General features: G+C 41.9%; 1 protein-coding gene and 1 long non-coding RNA gene across 6 annotated transcripts in view; one reads left to right on the top strand and one right to left on the bottom strand.

Moving 5' to 3' along the window:
* The window catches only part of LOC148142280 (uncharacterized), a 91,440-nt gene extending 85,337 nt beyond the window's left edge, over positions 1-6,103 (top strand). The window contains exon 3 of the long non-coding RNA XR_015752008.1: positions 6,084-6,103. This is a non-coding gene — a long non-coding RNA (uncharacterized LOC148142280). The remainder of the gene's footprint in view (positions 1-6,083) is intronic.
* Positions 1-15,709, bottom strand: part of robo3 (roundabout, axon guidance receptor, homolog 3 (Drosophila)) — a 564,581-nt gene that overhangs the window by 48,359 nt on the left and 500,513 nt on the right. For 4 of the 5 annotated variants that reach the window (XM_043676841.2, XM_087976454.1, XM_087976453.1 and 1 more), the window contains exons 16-21: positions 14,984-15,155; positions 9,193-9,387; positions 6,138-6,161; positions 3,220-3,262; positions 2,978-3,126; positions 478-756 (exon numbers count right to left, since the gene is read on the bottom strand). In XM_043676841.2, coding sequence (XP_043532776.2) covers positions 478-756; positions 2,978-3,126; positions 3,220-3,262; positions 6,138-6,161; positions 9,193-9,387; positions 14,984-15,155 — 862 coding nt within the window. The remainder of the gene's footprint in view (positions 1-477; positions 757-2,977; positions 3,127-3,219; positions 3,263-6,137; positions 6,162-9,192; positions 9,388-14,983; positions 15,156-15,709) is intronic. The other variant, XM_087976452.1, reaches the window with a different exon arrangement.

Raw genomic sequence — 15,709 nt, 5'->3', positions numbered from 1 at the left:
AATCCAACTAGCCTGCGCACTATAGGCAATGTAGCATGGCCAATCTACCTAACTTGCAAATTTTTGGACGGTCAGAGGAAATCAAAGCACCCGGACTCAGACACACAGAGAATGTACAAACTCCACGCAGACAAGGTGGAATTGAACCCAGGTCCCTGGTGCTGCGAGGCAGCAGTGCTAAACACTGATCCACTGTGCTGTCCTAGAATTGTCTGTGTGTACAGTTGGAGAATGTACAAGGAGCTAGAGAAATGGTGCAAGGGATCTTAATTAAGTAAAACATTTTGAACAGTATTGCCAGCTCCAATCCATTGAAAGAAATTGAAAGCAAATTGTTCAGCTTACCAAGTGCAGCAGTAGGATATCCAAGATGCCTCAAACTGGCACATGAATACTTTTTCTCCTTCTGATATAATGGTTCCAACACTCTAATTTCAGTTAAAAATCAGTTTAATGAAATGGTGCCAAACATCTTACCAGCTTCTAACCTCCCACGTTCGGGCTGTGAGTACTGGGCATTGGAAGGTCCGGGCTGAAGACCCCAGTGCCCATTGACAGGGTCCGTTGTGTATTGGTTCTGAACACCAAGTGGCACCACAGGCGTGCTGGCATATAATGTGGTCTGCTGAGGTGGGAATGCCCCATTGAATGTGCGCATTTCATCACTGGCAGAGTCGATGGTGCTGTAGATGGGGCCATCTGATACCATTGTTCCAAAGTTCTCCGTCTGGGCAATATAGTTGGAAATGCCAGCATCTGGACAGAAATATACAGCAGAAAAGACAATCAAACTTAAAGAGGTTCGTCGACCAAGTTTATAGACAGCATAGGTTAAAATAGCATAGAATGTTCACCAATAATTTATTTAGCTTTTCTTAATCTGAATGCCCTAAAAATGTTTGAGTCTATAAGAACCCACCAAGTTGGTACCTCAGATTATTTTCACTTGATGGATCTCATTGACAAGGCCAGCTAATGTTGCCCATCTCCAAGTGAATCCTGAACTGAGAGAAATATAGAGGGCAGTTAAAGGACAGATTGCTGAAGGTCTGGTGTCACCACAGCAGGTAAAGATGACAGATATCCTTCTCTAAACAACATCAGTGAATCCGATGGGATTTTACAACCACCACCGAGAGTTGTCTTGGTCACCATCACTGAGGCAAATTTTCAATTCTCAAATTTTTAACATCAAATTTCCTGCCACTGTCTTGCAGATGATCTGCAGAACAGGACTGCATTCCAAATGTGCTGGAAGCAAGCTTTTACTCAGGCTTAACCTGCTGTGCTGTACTGAGAGGAGAGTGCATCATTTGGTGTTCATGTCAAGATATATCTAAATTCTGTCCACTCCAGCATTTCCTGTGGCATGTTAATGATAAGAGAGGTTGTTCATGCATCTTCTGGTCAGCATAATTCCCTTGCATTAATAAGATTCGTTAGTTCCCCAGTTGACTAACTGTCTGAAGTTCTGGTGTGCAAAATGCCTGCTCAGATGGAATCACAGAGTTCTTATAGTACAGGAGGAGCCAATTTGTTATATCATGTCTGCACTGGTTCTCCCAATGAACAATTCACCTTGTGCCATATTCCTGTGATTGTATTTTTGATCTTTTCCCTTCTAAATACTTAACATAACAGTAAATGCACACGAACACAAGTTGTCTATATGTAGTGTATCTAAGTGTCTGAATGAAGTGACATATCATAATGCATGCAGGTTCTTTATGCATCCGGGCTTGGATCGGCAGATAACTGGTTCTTGCATTCCAACTTTCATTTTATCTTTATTATTGAGAAAGAAACCTCGGCCCTAATACTATCACATGAGAAAGAGAGAGAGAGAGAGTGAAGTGTGTATAATGTTGGGAAGGCGTAAATAATTGTAAATTGGGAACATTTCTCCAATGTGCCCTTAGGTATTGGGGCTTTTCATTAGCATATTTAAATTGGATTCCTACAGTACAGTTGGGAGCCTGAATCCAATTTAACAATTGACAGCTGGATTTCCCCGGGCTCTGGAAAACCAGCAGCAAAATGTAGCCAGGAGCTGATGGCCCTACAAGAAAAATGCCTCCTTGTCCCTATGTTGGTGTGCTCTCCGGTATTCTGCACACAGCCTTTACAAATCTGCTGCCAGTGGCCTGTACTTGGCACTTTGCCATAGCATCTCATTCAAAAATAGGAATTCAGGACAGATGGGCCTTTGATGTGGTCATGCAATAGTTAGTTTACTGGCTCCATTATCTAGAGGTCTAAATTAATCTAGTAGAACACTGAACATTTACTGCAGTGGTTTGAGAATTGGAATGTAGTTCAAAACATTTGAAAACAAAATGTTAGTATCATTAAACCCATCAGATTGCAGTAACAGCTTAACCAATTGACTACAGTTCTTTGGGGAAGGTAACATTAAGCTCTTAACTGGCCCAGCCTACTCTTGATTCCAGTCCCAATACAGTTGGCTTGTAACTGTCCTCTGGAGTGGCCACACAAGCCACTCAATTATACCAAACTGCTGAAGCCTTGGGTCACACCAGCTTCAAAGAGCAATTAGAGATGGACAATAAATGCCAACTTTGCCAACGACAACCATATTCCAAAACCAAATTTTAAAAGGCTTGCTACAGCAAAATGTCCTCACATATGGCATCAATTCTGTTCGACTAATTATCTCTTGATTGACAGCCTGATTTGGCTGTACATCATTTCATTGATTTCTTGAGAAAGGGGGCATACAGTTATGATTCCTCGCTCCCACTGGGGAGTTATGCCCGTAGGCTGCACAATTCAGAAAATCAAAAAGGTGACATGCTGATGTGACCAGCAGTCCCAGTGATTACGGTTTCCATCACTCTCCCTGTGGTACCACTTACACAGCACCAAAACCCTGGAGAGTATTCAACACCCAGGGCCAGAAATGGGTGTTGACAGATAGACCCCCTGCCCTCGTGTGCACTTGCCAAGGTTCACTCACCATTGTAGAAGCGCTCTGTAGCTTCATGCTTTGCCACACAGGAGCTGGCAGTAGGTTCCTTTCCATTCCCATTCCTCATCAGGTTGGAGGCTGGCCACGAGTCTGCCAGCCAGGGGTAGTTGGTGACGTTTGCATTTAGCATTCCTGGTCTAAGGGAGACATCAGGAAGTGAACATCACAGCTTGGTTCAATAATTACAAATCTCAGTAGATTTGTTTTTAAAGGAGCTGATTGGAGCTTACCTGCTGCTTGAGATGCCCGAGGTCTCTGCATGTGGAAAAGCTACTGCATGAAAACAAACACTAGTTAAAACTTTACAAGACACTGTATTGTTAAGTCAGAGTGAAGGTACAGAATAATTAGACTGGAAAAAGATCATTGCATGCAGCCTATTATAATGCGGAGAAAGTGAGGACTGCAGATGCTGGAGATCAGAGCTTAAAAATGTGTTGCTGGAAAAGCGCAGCAGGTCAGGCAGCATCAAAGAAACAGGAGAATCGATGTTTCGGGCATAAACCCTTCTTCAGAATGTGGCTCCACTATAATGTGGCCTTGCACAGTAACCCCCACGTCTCTAGTACAGCTGCTTTCTGGAAGAAGCAGGAAGAAAAATCTGTCATCAATTCACGAAAAACGTGGAGCATTTCCTTTCAAAATTCCAAAGGGAATCAAAAAAACGTTAAAGCATCTGTATTGGTGCAACAAACTCATTCATAAAAAATGACGATGCCAGGGATGAGAAACTGCTCTTCTTTAAGAAGAAGAGCCCCAACTTCTCCAGTCTTTCTCCAGAAGAGAAGGTTGAGAGAAGATTTGTTAGAGCTGTTCAAAATTTGAAGGGGTGGGGATCAGAGTTTCCTTTAAGCTGAAGGGCCATTTGGCGGCCCCTCTGAGATTCTCTGCATTCTGCCTGGCATGATCAGTGTGCCAACATGTTGACATCCAGATTCAGAACATGCTGCCATGTGTGGACCTCAGGAAGTGCACACAACAAAAATAAAATGAGGGGCAGCGTTGGTCTGGACAGCATAGAAGCAAGGAACCTGTTCCCAAGGATTGAGAATCAGGGAGCACAGGTCTGAAGTGATTCACACAGGATCAATGTGAGCATGAGGCAAAATCATAGAATCATGCAGTACATAAAAGGCCCTTCAGCCTGTACTGCCAAAAATATACTACTTACACTAGTCCCACTTTCCCTCACTAGGCCTCTAGCCTTGAATGTTATGATACTTGAAGTGCTCATCCCAAGTACTTTTTAAAAGATGTGAGGTTTCCATCGCAACTACCATCCCAGGCAGTACATTCCAGACCCACCATCTCGTGGCTGAAAAGGGTTTCCCACAAATGTCCAATAAATGCCTGCCTTTTGTTTGAAAATCATGCCTCCTTGTTTCTCATCCCTCGACTGAGTGGAACGGCTGTTTTCTATCCGCCCTTTCCACACTCTTTGTAATCTTATACACCTCTATTAAGTACCACCGTCAACCTTCTCTGCTCTAAAGAAAACAACCAGAGTTTATCGAGCCTTTCTTCATTTTTTTAAAAAGTATTTTTTAATACTAAAGTTCTGTATTATCAAATGGCTATGCGAATGCCTGAGACTAAAATATTATGAGACAGCAAGTGCTTCAGATCAAGATTGTACTGCCCGAGAATGTGATGGGGAAAATTTTCAAACACAACTGGATGATTTAACTGGATTTTGCAGAAAGGTAAACTGGATGTTACATTTCTTACATTATAACCGTGAGGCTGCTTCATAAGTGCATCACTCCCTGAAAACCACATTGGGCTGCCCCACAGTCTTGTAAGGTACTACGTAAACTCAAATCCAAATTTCATATATCATGGAGCAGTCCATAACGCATTACAATAGTAAAAGGGTTACTTCTCATGCTTTTCATCTTCTTGTTTCTCTTGCAAGGCTCTAACATTAGCTGTAGGTAAGAGTTGCAAACCTTACAGTTGACTTTTGAGCAAAACCAGGCGCTTTTAAATTGGGAAGCCAAGTCAAAGAGGTCACATATTCAGACGTTGGACTGTCCCTCATGCAGGGGCACACCTGTTCTTCGGGGAGCATGCCCCACTCTGCAACAGGCAGCTAATTTTCTGGCATGTACTCCTGATGGATGTAGCTCCACATTGATAACTCAAGTTCGCCAGGAGGCCTGTTGGATTTTGTGCCTGTAATTATTACGATGGATTTTCCTCTTTCTTTACAGCTGAGGAATGCTCAATTCTCAGGCTCAGAAAGGAGGAAAATGGCTTGACATCTGTGACTTTCCATCCAAGTACTGAATTACCCCAGCATTTTTGAGAACTGGCCCGTGGTAGCTCTAGACTGATAATACCCATTCCCCTAGCCTTTCTCAAAGCACCCCCATACAGCATCAACATGCAGGGACAGTTCTAAAAGCTGATAGTTTTTGATGAGAGACTATATAGACCTCTTTTTCAATATAGTTATTTAGTGTTTTAATTTCCTATTATATATTCAATATTTATAACAGACTTGACAATGTGCTTTTTGACAGCTGAATTGCTTGGGCTGGCAAATTGGAAAAGGTCCATATTTGGACACCCCTGTATTCTAGAAGAGTGATCGTCTGTAATGAAAATCACTACATTTCCATTTTTTTGGTGTCTGGACCCAGCCAGATTGATCCACGTTAATTTATTTCTCTTTTTTTTTGCTTACAGCAGTTCTTTGAAAAGAAAATCCATTTTATTGACCAGCCCTCTCTGCAAGGTTGACAGGCAACCATTTTCTCATCAGCTTTCCAAACAGTTCAGCTCTCCCAGCCTATACTTAATGCAGCATCACAAGGGTGTACAATATACTGAATAAAATTGATCTGGCTGACGGCTACCATTCTGGATAAATCATTTAATTTAAAAAGACAGCCAGGAATTAGTTTGCAGCTCTTTTAATAGGAGTGCACTGAACCTTTGCAGTTGAGGTAATTTTGTTGTGTCTGTTACAAAGAAAAAGCTCATCTGAATGTTGCTGAGCAAAAGCTGGGTAGAGTGATGCATTTATTGAATGCCTATGACCTTTGGAGCTTTGCTTTACTTCACAATCACAATCTTTGTACGTCTGCAGACCACAAGGAAATGTTTCAAAGTATCAGAGAATTGAAAACGGTGCATAACATACCTGCTGGCGTGTATGCAAAGGAAGCTGTGAAAGAAAGAGGAGAGAAAGAGGATGGTCAGCAAATACAATCAACACTTCAAACTCACTGTATCACCAAAGCCATGCTGTTAACTGGCCATATTCCTAAGGGAGCACCTTTAGATATTGCCTCTGATCGAGCTCTTCTGGTTCAATCTGAGCCTGAGCTCTGGGTTCGAATGCTGCTTTGGGACTTGATGGCCACAGGTGGCCACTGTAATGTGGCCAGCAACCAACCTGATAATCCTTCCAATAAACCTGCACTGGTGGTAAGAGCGGGAGAGTTCACTGGTCAGTCAGTATAGCAGCCTCTCCATCTTAAAAGACTCAACATGTAAGGTCTTGCCACCATCTATACTCTATGCAAGAAACCTCAGCGCTTCTGATCTCTCACGACAAGGCGAGTTCCTAATCATTATAAAACTGTTGGGACACAGATTGAGTGAACACACTGAGGGTTTGAATCTGGACCAAACGTAAATGAATTTATGTTGTTTGAGCAAAGGTAGGGTCATATGGGAGGAAAAAAAACAAAATTTCTGACAAGCATTTTTTTTAAAACTGAAGAAAGAATTTGCAGCCCCAACAATGTAGTGTCCTGTGCTGGATAATTCATCAATGGGGCAGTGCCCGAGATCCCCCACATCTCAAGATTCTTCATTTGGCTGAGCTCTAGGAGGAAAGGTGATTGTGAGGGGAAATGGAGCACTTGTATCCTGAGGCAGTCTGTTTGAGCAGTTTCCTCACCATTGACTGCGCTGAAGCATGGCAGCTAAGAGGAAACAATAACAATTTCTTCCCCTGACATTGCCCATGGTGGCTAGTGCTTGTAATTTGTTCTTTGTGTAGTAAGTCAACTGGGTCTTTTGATGGTATGTTTACAAAAAAAAAAGCTTTTTCAAGTTGAAAATGTGTTTCTGGACAAGCGAACAGTCCAGAAGGGAATGATGATGCTTGGGCGAAGCAATATACAATCTAGTGACAATGACCATACTTTCAATTACCAAAGGCCTATGCTCTGGAATTTCCTTCCTAAGACACGTGGGACAGAAGTAGGCCAATCAGCCCATCGAGTCTCTCCTGGCATTCAATGTGATTGGGGAATGTCTGATAATCCACAACTCCACTTTCCTGCCTTTACCCCATAATCTCTTCACCCCTTAATTCCCTTGTTGATTAAAAATCTGTTTATCTCAGTTTGAATATATTTAATAACCCAACCTTGACAATTCTCTGCATTAAAGAATGTCAGGGATTCACTACCCTTTGAGTGAAGAAATTCCTTCTCATCATGGTCTTAAATGAACAATCCCTTACTCTAAGATTAAGATAGACAATGGCCTGGTGATATTAACACTAGACTATTAATTCAGAGACTCGGGTAATGTTCTAGGGACCCTGGTTCAAATTCTGCTATGATAGATGGGTGGAATTTGAATTCAATAATAATTTGGAAATAAGAATCTAATGATGACCACAAAGCCATTATTGATTGTCAGGAAAAACCTATTTGGTTCACTAATGTCCATTTGGGTAGGATACTGCCATCCTAACCACACGTCTAGCCTACCTGTGACTCCAAACTCTCAGAAGCATGGTTGACTTTTGACTGCCCCCTGGACAATTAGGAATTGGCAAAACAAAAATGCTGGCCTAGCTAGTGATGCCCAGATCCCATGAATAAATTAAACAAAGATTGTAACAATGGGTGCTAGACTTTCCCACAAGGGAGCGAACTTACTGTATCTATATGGTCAAGTCCCTTCAGAATCTTACATCTTTCAATAAGATCCCATCTTTACATCTTTCAATAAGCTGAGCCTTCATGTGCAGCATGTCAACAGGAGGAGGAGGACATGCCGTCAGGAGTGACCCCTGCTGTTGGAGACAGATTCTGGGTTTGGGAAGTGGATTCTGGGTCGGATGGCAAACTCTGGGAACAGCCCCAGCATTGGGGGCCGCCCCTGTTTTGTGAGTGGACTCTACCTCATGAGTGGACTCTGTCTTGGAATGGACACTGCCCCTCGCTGATTGCACTGTTCTCTTATGTGTATACCGTGTTGGCACTGTATCTTATTGTGTAGGTTGTGATTGAATTATGTTTCTATATGTGCATTGCATTTTGTGTATCTCTGGGGAGAGTTTATTCCGCTGGGGGTGCTGATGTGAGAGTTTCGTTTTACACACTGTTTTGGCTGTTTGCTGTACATTTTTATTTGGAGTATTGAGATGTGGTTTACTCCACTGATTCAATGTATTGCTTTTCCTGTTGGTTATAGGGGACTTTAGGCGTTTGTTTTCGGGATCCCGTTTCTTTGTAGCTTTTTTGACTGTTAACTATTAGTGTGCCATGTGGTTGTCAATTTGTATAACCCTGAACAAACAAAAAAGCTAGGAGTTAAGAATCTCCTCAGTTCAGGGACTGACCAGTGTACTGTATACAAGTAAATAAAGGATGGCTTAGTGACAGGAACTGGACTCTGAGCAGTTATTTCAAGCTATTGTTTTCAAATTCATCCAATTCATGTATGAATCCAAAGTTCTTTATTTGGTGAATTGCTCAGGGTCTCAAGCAGGCACTGCTCGACAATTCTTAAAAAAAAAGAAAAAATATATAACCAAGAGATAAGAATTTCCTCAGTTGAGGGCTGATTCCAAGCTGGCTGGCTACAGCCAGTGTTACTGTGCACTAGTAAATAAAGGGTGACTTGGTTAAAAAAAAAATAACCAGGAGATTTAGAATTTCCTCAGTTCAGAGGGCAAACTCTGAGCTGGCTACCTATAGCTAGTGTACTGTGCACAAGTAAGTAAAGATTGACTTGGTGATGGGATACTGGCTTCTGAGCAGTTATTTCATCTCTCTGCTGCTTCTTTGGGATGTTGCTTAAGGAGGTAGGTTTTAACTACATGTCCTTTTGTGGATTGGTTTTCAAATTTTGTCTGATAACATTTCTAAGCAGGGTTTTAGGGTGATTTGCTAGATTAACGCTGCTGAACAAATGAAATGTGCTGTTGTTATTCTGCCTTTCCCCCTTACCAGTGAAATGACTGAGTTCTTTCCTTTTCTTTCTGCGGCAGTACAGCCACACGCTGAAGCCCATCAAAATCACCCAGCACGCTCCCCCAATGCCAGCGATGAATGCTGGCTGTTTGACTACATCTGTGATTTGCTCTGCCAGACTGACATTCTCATTGTCCTCCACAGGAACCGGCTCCTGGTCTGAAGTTGGATCTGGGGAGAGTGGGCCAGATTAGATAAAAGTGAAGAAATATACGTGAAATAAAGTACAATCAGGATAGAAATTTATCTTGAAGAGCAGCACATAATGAATTGCTTGTTTATTTTTAATGACTGTCCAAAATAAATTTTTTGTCTCGCTGCTTATCATGCAATGTTATCCCTCTCCCCGTTGTTTAGGAAATCCTTCATTCAATACTCCCTAAACAAAAACAAAGAACTGCAGATGCAGAAAATCCGAAACACAAATAGAAAGCGCTGGAGAAACACAGCAGATCTGGCAGCATCTGTAGGGAGGGAAACAAAGTTAGCATTTCTGAATCCAATAACACTTTGTCAAAAGAGAACTGCTTTTTAATGTTCCTTGTTCCTATGCCAATGCTGATGTATGAGGCAACACCGTCACTGAAGGCTTATTGAGCCACTGAATCTCTGCTGCTGACTTGTGGAAGTATTCTTGATCTCCACCAAGCACCTCAATCAACACAGGCAGATCAGATCAGGTCAGGTCAGACCAGAGTTTGGCCAGTGAGGGGAATGAGTGGATCCTAACAGGCTTCAATCAGATTGATTAAAACAGTGCACTCAGCTGGAGGGAATGAAGTGGCGAGCTAACCCAGAGGATTAAAGAAATTGATCGGTTAAATAGAGGGAAACTAAATCCTCTTTGTGGGAGACTCTAGATTATTAAAATTAGAGCTGGGCCAATCAGGGTGATGTAGAAATCCAACATATTTTCCATCTAAAGCAGAGTATTTCAAAACTATGATTAATAGTTCTTGCTCATCAAGAATGTTAAGGCTTAACAGGAACAAAGGCAGGTCAATGCACTTACAATCCAAATGATCAAATTGAATAGAGTCATAGAGTCAGAGAGATGTACAGCATGGAAACAGACTCTTCGGTCCGACCCATCCATGCTGACCAGATATCCCAACTCAATCTAGTCCCAGCTGCCAGTACCCGGCCCATATCCCTCCAAATCCTTCCTATTCCTATACCCATCCAGATGCCTTTTAAATGTTGCAATTGTACCAGCCTCCACCACTTCCTTTGGCAGCTCATACATTACATGTACCACCCCTCAGCATGAAAAAGTTGCCCCTTAGGTTTCCGTTACATCTTTCCCCTCTCACCTTAAACCTATGCTCTCTCGTTCTGGACTCCCTCCTGCAGGGAGGAGACTTTGTCTATTTATCCTATCCATGATTCTCATGATTTTATAAACCTCTATAAGGTCACCCCTCAGACTCCGACACTCCAGGGAAAACATCCCCAACCTATTCAACCTTTCCCTTTGCTCAAATCATCCAACCCTGGCAACATTCTTGTAAATCTTTTCTGAACCCTTTTCTAATCTGAACCCTTTCAAGTTTCACAACTTTCTTCCGATAGGAAGGAGACCAGAATCGCATGCAATATTCCAAATGCCTCCTATTCCAGTGAGGATGCATTCCAACCTCATTCAATAATTCCTACAGTGATGCAGCTCCGTGCAGGGATGATGCGATGAACTGGAGATATAAAGCCATGGCCCCATCGCTGCACTAGGTGAAAGGATTTGAAATGATTGTCTAATATGCCTTTGATAAATAATTCTCTGTAAAGTGATGCATCAAACTGGGCAGCGCAAGAGCTTCCTGCTGAATACAGCTTCACACTGCATCGTGTTTATAAGCTAATCTACCAAACATTAAAAATATATTTCATTGCTTGTTTGTGTTTGGTGTTGCTATGGTCTCAGTGGTGTCCAAGTTGTCATTAGTTTCTATGGTGCTCGTAATTTCTGACTCAGTTACACTCTGAGGAATTGTTTGAATCACAGCAGCTCCAGGAACTTGAAAGAATGAGTCACACGTCACGCAACCATATATTCAACTGTCCAAGAATCTTACAGCACACAAGGAGGCCAGGCAGTCCATTGTATCTGTGGCTGCTACCTGATTAATTCTACACCCACTGCTTTTCCTCTGGATAGTTTTTTTAATGTTAATGAGTCTGTTGCCAACACAGTTGCAGGGACACAGTCAGTGCCCAGTCAGTTGCAGAGGATGACATGTCACTGCTAGACCTGCCTCTTCTCGCACCAAAGTTTGGGACCATCTATCACATTGAACAACTCAAAAACATTTCAAAACTGCAAAACAAATCAAATGCCCTGTCTTTCAAATGATTATATAATGTGCAGAATCTTAAAATACTGCGTGATCTTACTCTTCCCATCTTATATCATGGGTCAGGATTGGAATTTTCGTGGAATTTACTGCAGCAATGAGACAAGTGCCAATGGGGCAGAGATCTGAATGCCAGTGAACCGAATAGGACTGTCAGTTACACGCTGGATTGAGCTGGGGGGTGAATTCAGAGCTAGATGAGGTGCTTGGTGAGATTAGTGAGATGGTTAATGCGGCAATTAGTTTGCAAGTTAATGGAGTGGTTAAAGGTGTGATTATTAGGCTGGTTAGTGAGATGATTTCTGATGATTTTGGATAACGGGGTGGTTGGCTGAGTGGTTAGTAATTTGGTTTCATGGATAGTTAGCGAGATGGTGAGTGGGATTGTTAATGGGGTAGTTAATGGGGTGTTAAATTGATTACTGGGGTATAGTTAGTGTGGAGATTGGGGTAGTCAGTGGAGAGATTAATGGGTGAGCAAGCCAACTGCTGAGGCAGGCTGTACATGTAGATATGGATGGAATGGGTGTTGCCTTCCTGTTCCAAACACAATGATGAGTACTATAACTCCCTCAGCAGCAGCAGATACACCCTTTTAACAAGATACTCAATTCCCTTTTGAAAGTTCTAAGTGAATCTGCATCCACTGCCCATTCAATCTGTCAATTTGTAGGGCATTACAACTTCACAAAAATATATTCTTCTCCCTTTTTCTAGTTATCTTAAACCTGTGTGTTATGGTTATCAACCTTCCAGCCACTAGGAACAGCTTCTCCCTCTCTTCTTTATCAAAATCCTTTATGATTTTGAACAGCTCTGTTGACTCTCCCTTACTCTAAAAGAGAGTTGTTGAATGTTTTCAGTTTTTGTTCTTCTATGTCCAGCTCACTACTTGGAAGGGACCAGGCATTTCCCTTCAAGGAGTAACTGAAATGACTGGCAACTGAGAATTCAGTCAGAGCAGTAGGTCACGGAATGATCCATATCATCTTCATGTGTCAAGTTGCTGGCTGAGTAAGTACAAACAAAGCAGTCAAGAAACAACTGAATCAATTTATAATTCAGTCAGAAGAGAATTACTGGTAGTGAGAAGACGACAAATTGCCTGATTGTGATCTGGAATAGAACATTAGAGGATGGAATGAGCTGAATAGGCTTTGTATTTACACTATATGAGCCCTATTTGCCATAATCAAGATGCCCTCCCTCCTTTAGTGCTGGCAATCTGAGTTTTGCTACAGACGGTTGCACAAATATTGCTCACAGGGGCATGAGAGCCCTAAATCTAGAAGTCCTGGTCCTAATTCAGACTGTTGCCATTCTTGCCAGAGGGTGTGGAGAGAGAAGGGGATAGGATGTGATGCCTGCAAATTGTAATCTCAAACCTGGAATGGTTATTTGAGCTCAGCACTGAATTCAAATGGAACTAATCTTAAACAGAGGAAGAGTATGTGACTATTCTTCAGAGGAGATGTGAATGTGTGTAAAAAGCTGGATAAGGTTTCTGAAACTGTCAAGTTATTTAAATCCTCTGCTCTTTAAATGCTGGGTGAAAAACATAGCTCTTATGAAATGTCATTCAATGTATTACTCTGCTGCAATGATAGAGCTTTGCATAACTTGAACTATCACTTTAAGACGGCACCCAACTCCAAAGGTTTGAGTGCACGATCTAGGTGGATTCTCCAGTGTTGAAAGAGTGCTACACTATTGGAGATGTCATATTTAGGATGAAAAGCCCCCATCTTTCCTCTCAGCTAGATGTAAAAGATTGCTTTGCACTCGTTGAAGAGAGGTTGGAGAGTTCTCCCTTGTGTTTTTGTCAATATTTATCCCTTAACCAAGAGCAAAATCAAATTATTTGGTCATAACTACCTTGTTATTTGTCAGACCAAGGCTGCCACACATCCTACATTACAATTGTGACTGCTTTTCTATAATTATTTCACTGGTTTAAAAGTGCTTTGGGACATCTTACATCGTGAAAGTTTTTATATAAATGAAAGTTTGTCTTTCAAGTTTCAATTGTGGCAAATAGTCAAACCTGGGGTCATCGAGAGTCAATGGACTGATGAGTGGCACATAGAGTCTAATTTGTACAAAAGTGAAGTATTGAATTTTGGTAAAACCAACAAGGACAGGGCTTATACAATTAAAGGTAGGGCCTTAGATAGTGTATAGAATACAGAGGTCTAGGGGAGACAGGGTGGTTAAGAAGACATTCAGCACAATAACCTTCATTGCTCAGACTTTTGAGTATGGGAGTTGGGCCGTTATGTTGAAGTTGTACGCGGAGGCTGAGGGGTGACCTTATATAGGTTTACAAAATTATGAGGGGCATGGATTGGGTAAATAGGCAAAGTCTTTTCCCTGGGACTGGGAAGTCCAGAACTAGAGGGCATAGGTTTAGGGTGAGAGGGGAAAGATATAAAAGAGACCTAAGGGATAACTTTTTCACGCAGAGGGTGGTACGTTTATGGAATGAGCTGCCAGAGGATGTGGTGGAGGCTGGTATAATTGCAACATTTAAGAGGCATTTGGATGGGCTTATGAATAGGAAGGGTTTGGAGGGATATAGGCCGGGTGCTGACAGGTGGGACTAGATTGGGTTTGGGATATCTGGTCGGCATGGACAGGTTGGAACGAAGGGTCTGTTTCCATGCTGTACACCTCTATGACTCTATGTTGGTAAGGCCTCTACTGGAGTGCTGTGTACAGTTCTGGTCACCTGTTGGAAGTATAGTATTAAGCTGGAGAGTGTTGAGAAGAGATTTACTCAGATGTTGCCAGGAATGGAGTGTTTGAGTTATAAGGAGAGGCTGCACTGGCTGGGACTTTGTTCATTGGAGCATAGGAGATTGAAGGGTGATCTTATAGAGATTTATAAAATCATGAAGGGTATAAATAAGGTGAATGACAGGTGACTTTTCCCTAGTCTGGGGGATTTCCAGATTAGGAGGCATATTTTCTAAGAATGAGAGGAGAAAGATACAAGGGGCAATTTGTTTTACACAGAGTGGTTTGTAGGTGGACTGAACCTCCAGAGGTAGTGCTAGATGTGAGCACAGTTACAACATTTAGAAGATATTTAGATACGTACGTGAATAAGAAATGTTTGGATATGAGCCAAGCGCACGCAGGGGGATCTAGTTTAATTTGGGATTATGGTTGGTAGGGACTCATTGGACTGAAGGGTCTGTTTCTGTATGACTCTAAAGGTATAATTGCTCCCCAACTCTATGAGTAAAAATATGAAATGTTAAAAGCCATTGGACAGTCAGCCACAAATTGTTATTAGAAAATGGTACGAGGTTTGGCAAGAGGCACATATCTTAGCACAGATTGTTAATATTTCATCACTATAAGAGCCAGCCCCCTCCATTTCTATAGTTTTGTCTCAAGCTGCTTTCACTTACTGATAAGGACAGTTGCAGGTTGGCTTCGTACCCCAACTCCAGCACTGGTGGCTGCTGCCACTTCCACACGGTACAGCACACCGGCTATCAACCCCCGCACCACTGTTGAATGGACAGTTCCATCAATCGACTTGTTGACATGGAAACGGGTATCATTTCCCAGGCACCAAATCTACCACAGCAAACAGATCAAATTAAGAAAAGCAGCACTCACAGGAACAAAATCCACATGAAGATTGAAACAAGCAAAGCTGTTTGTGCGTCAGATATTATCATTGGGATCTTTCCTTTAAACCTTATTTGTTTTGGAAATGACTTACAGTATCTAGAAAATCTCAATTACTTTGCGCTTAGCACCCAGTCACATGGGTCACTGTGTAGCTGTGGGCAGTGAGCTGAGACAAGACTTTGTGATAATGCCTTTTTTTGAAGCAACAATTTAATTATAAGGTTATTAATGTGGGATTAAGTGATTAGGCACTGAGTGACTGTAACAGCGATCTATACTGACCGAAGGATTACCACAGCTGAAAGTACATTGCAATCGGTACATTATTAATTTGTAATAAAGAAGAGAATGTTCTATATAAAAGATAGTACTGAGTCTATATTAATGGTGCACATACACAGTTCTGCTACTTAATAACTATAAAGTTATTAATGGAGTCAAACGTAACATATTGTCAGGTATTGTTCTCAAACAGCCTTAATGCCTGAAGATTAGGG

Source organism: Chiloscyllium plagiosum, unplaced genomic scaffold (assembly GCF_037043375.1).
Source record: "Chiloscyllium plagiosum isolate Xiang-an unplaced genomic scaffold, Cpla_swu_hap1 HiC_scaffold_29, whole genome shotgun sequence".
NCBI lineage: Eukaryota > Metazoa > Chordata > Chondrichthyes > Orectolobiformes > Hemiscylliidae > Chiloscyllium > Chiloscyllium plagiosum.
Note: the sequence above shows the minus strand (reverse complement) of the source record. Positions and strands in the feature narration are given on the sequence as shown.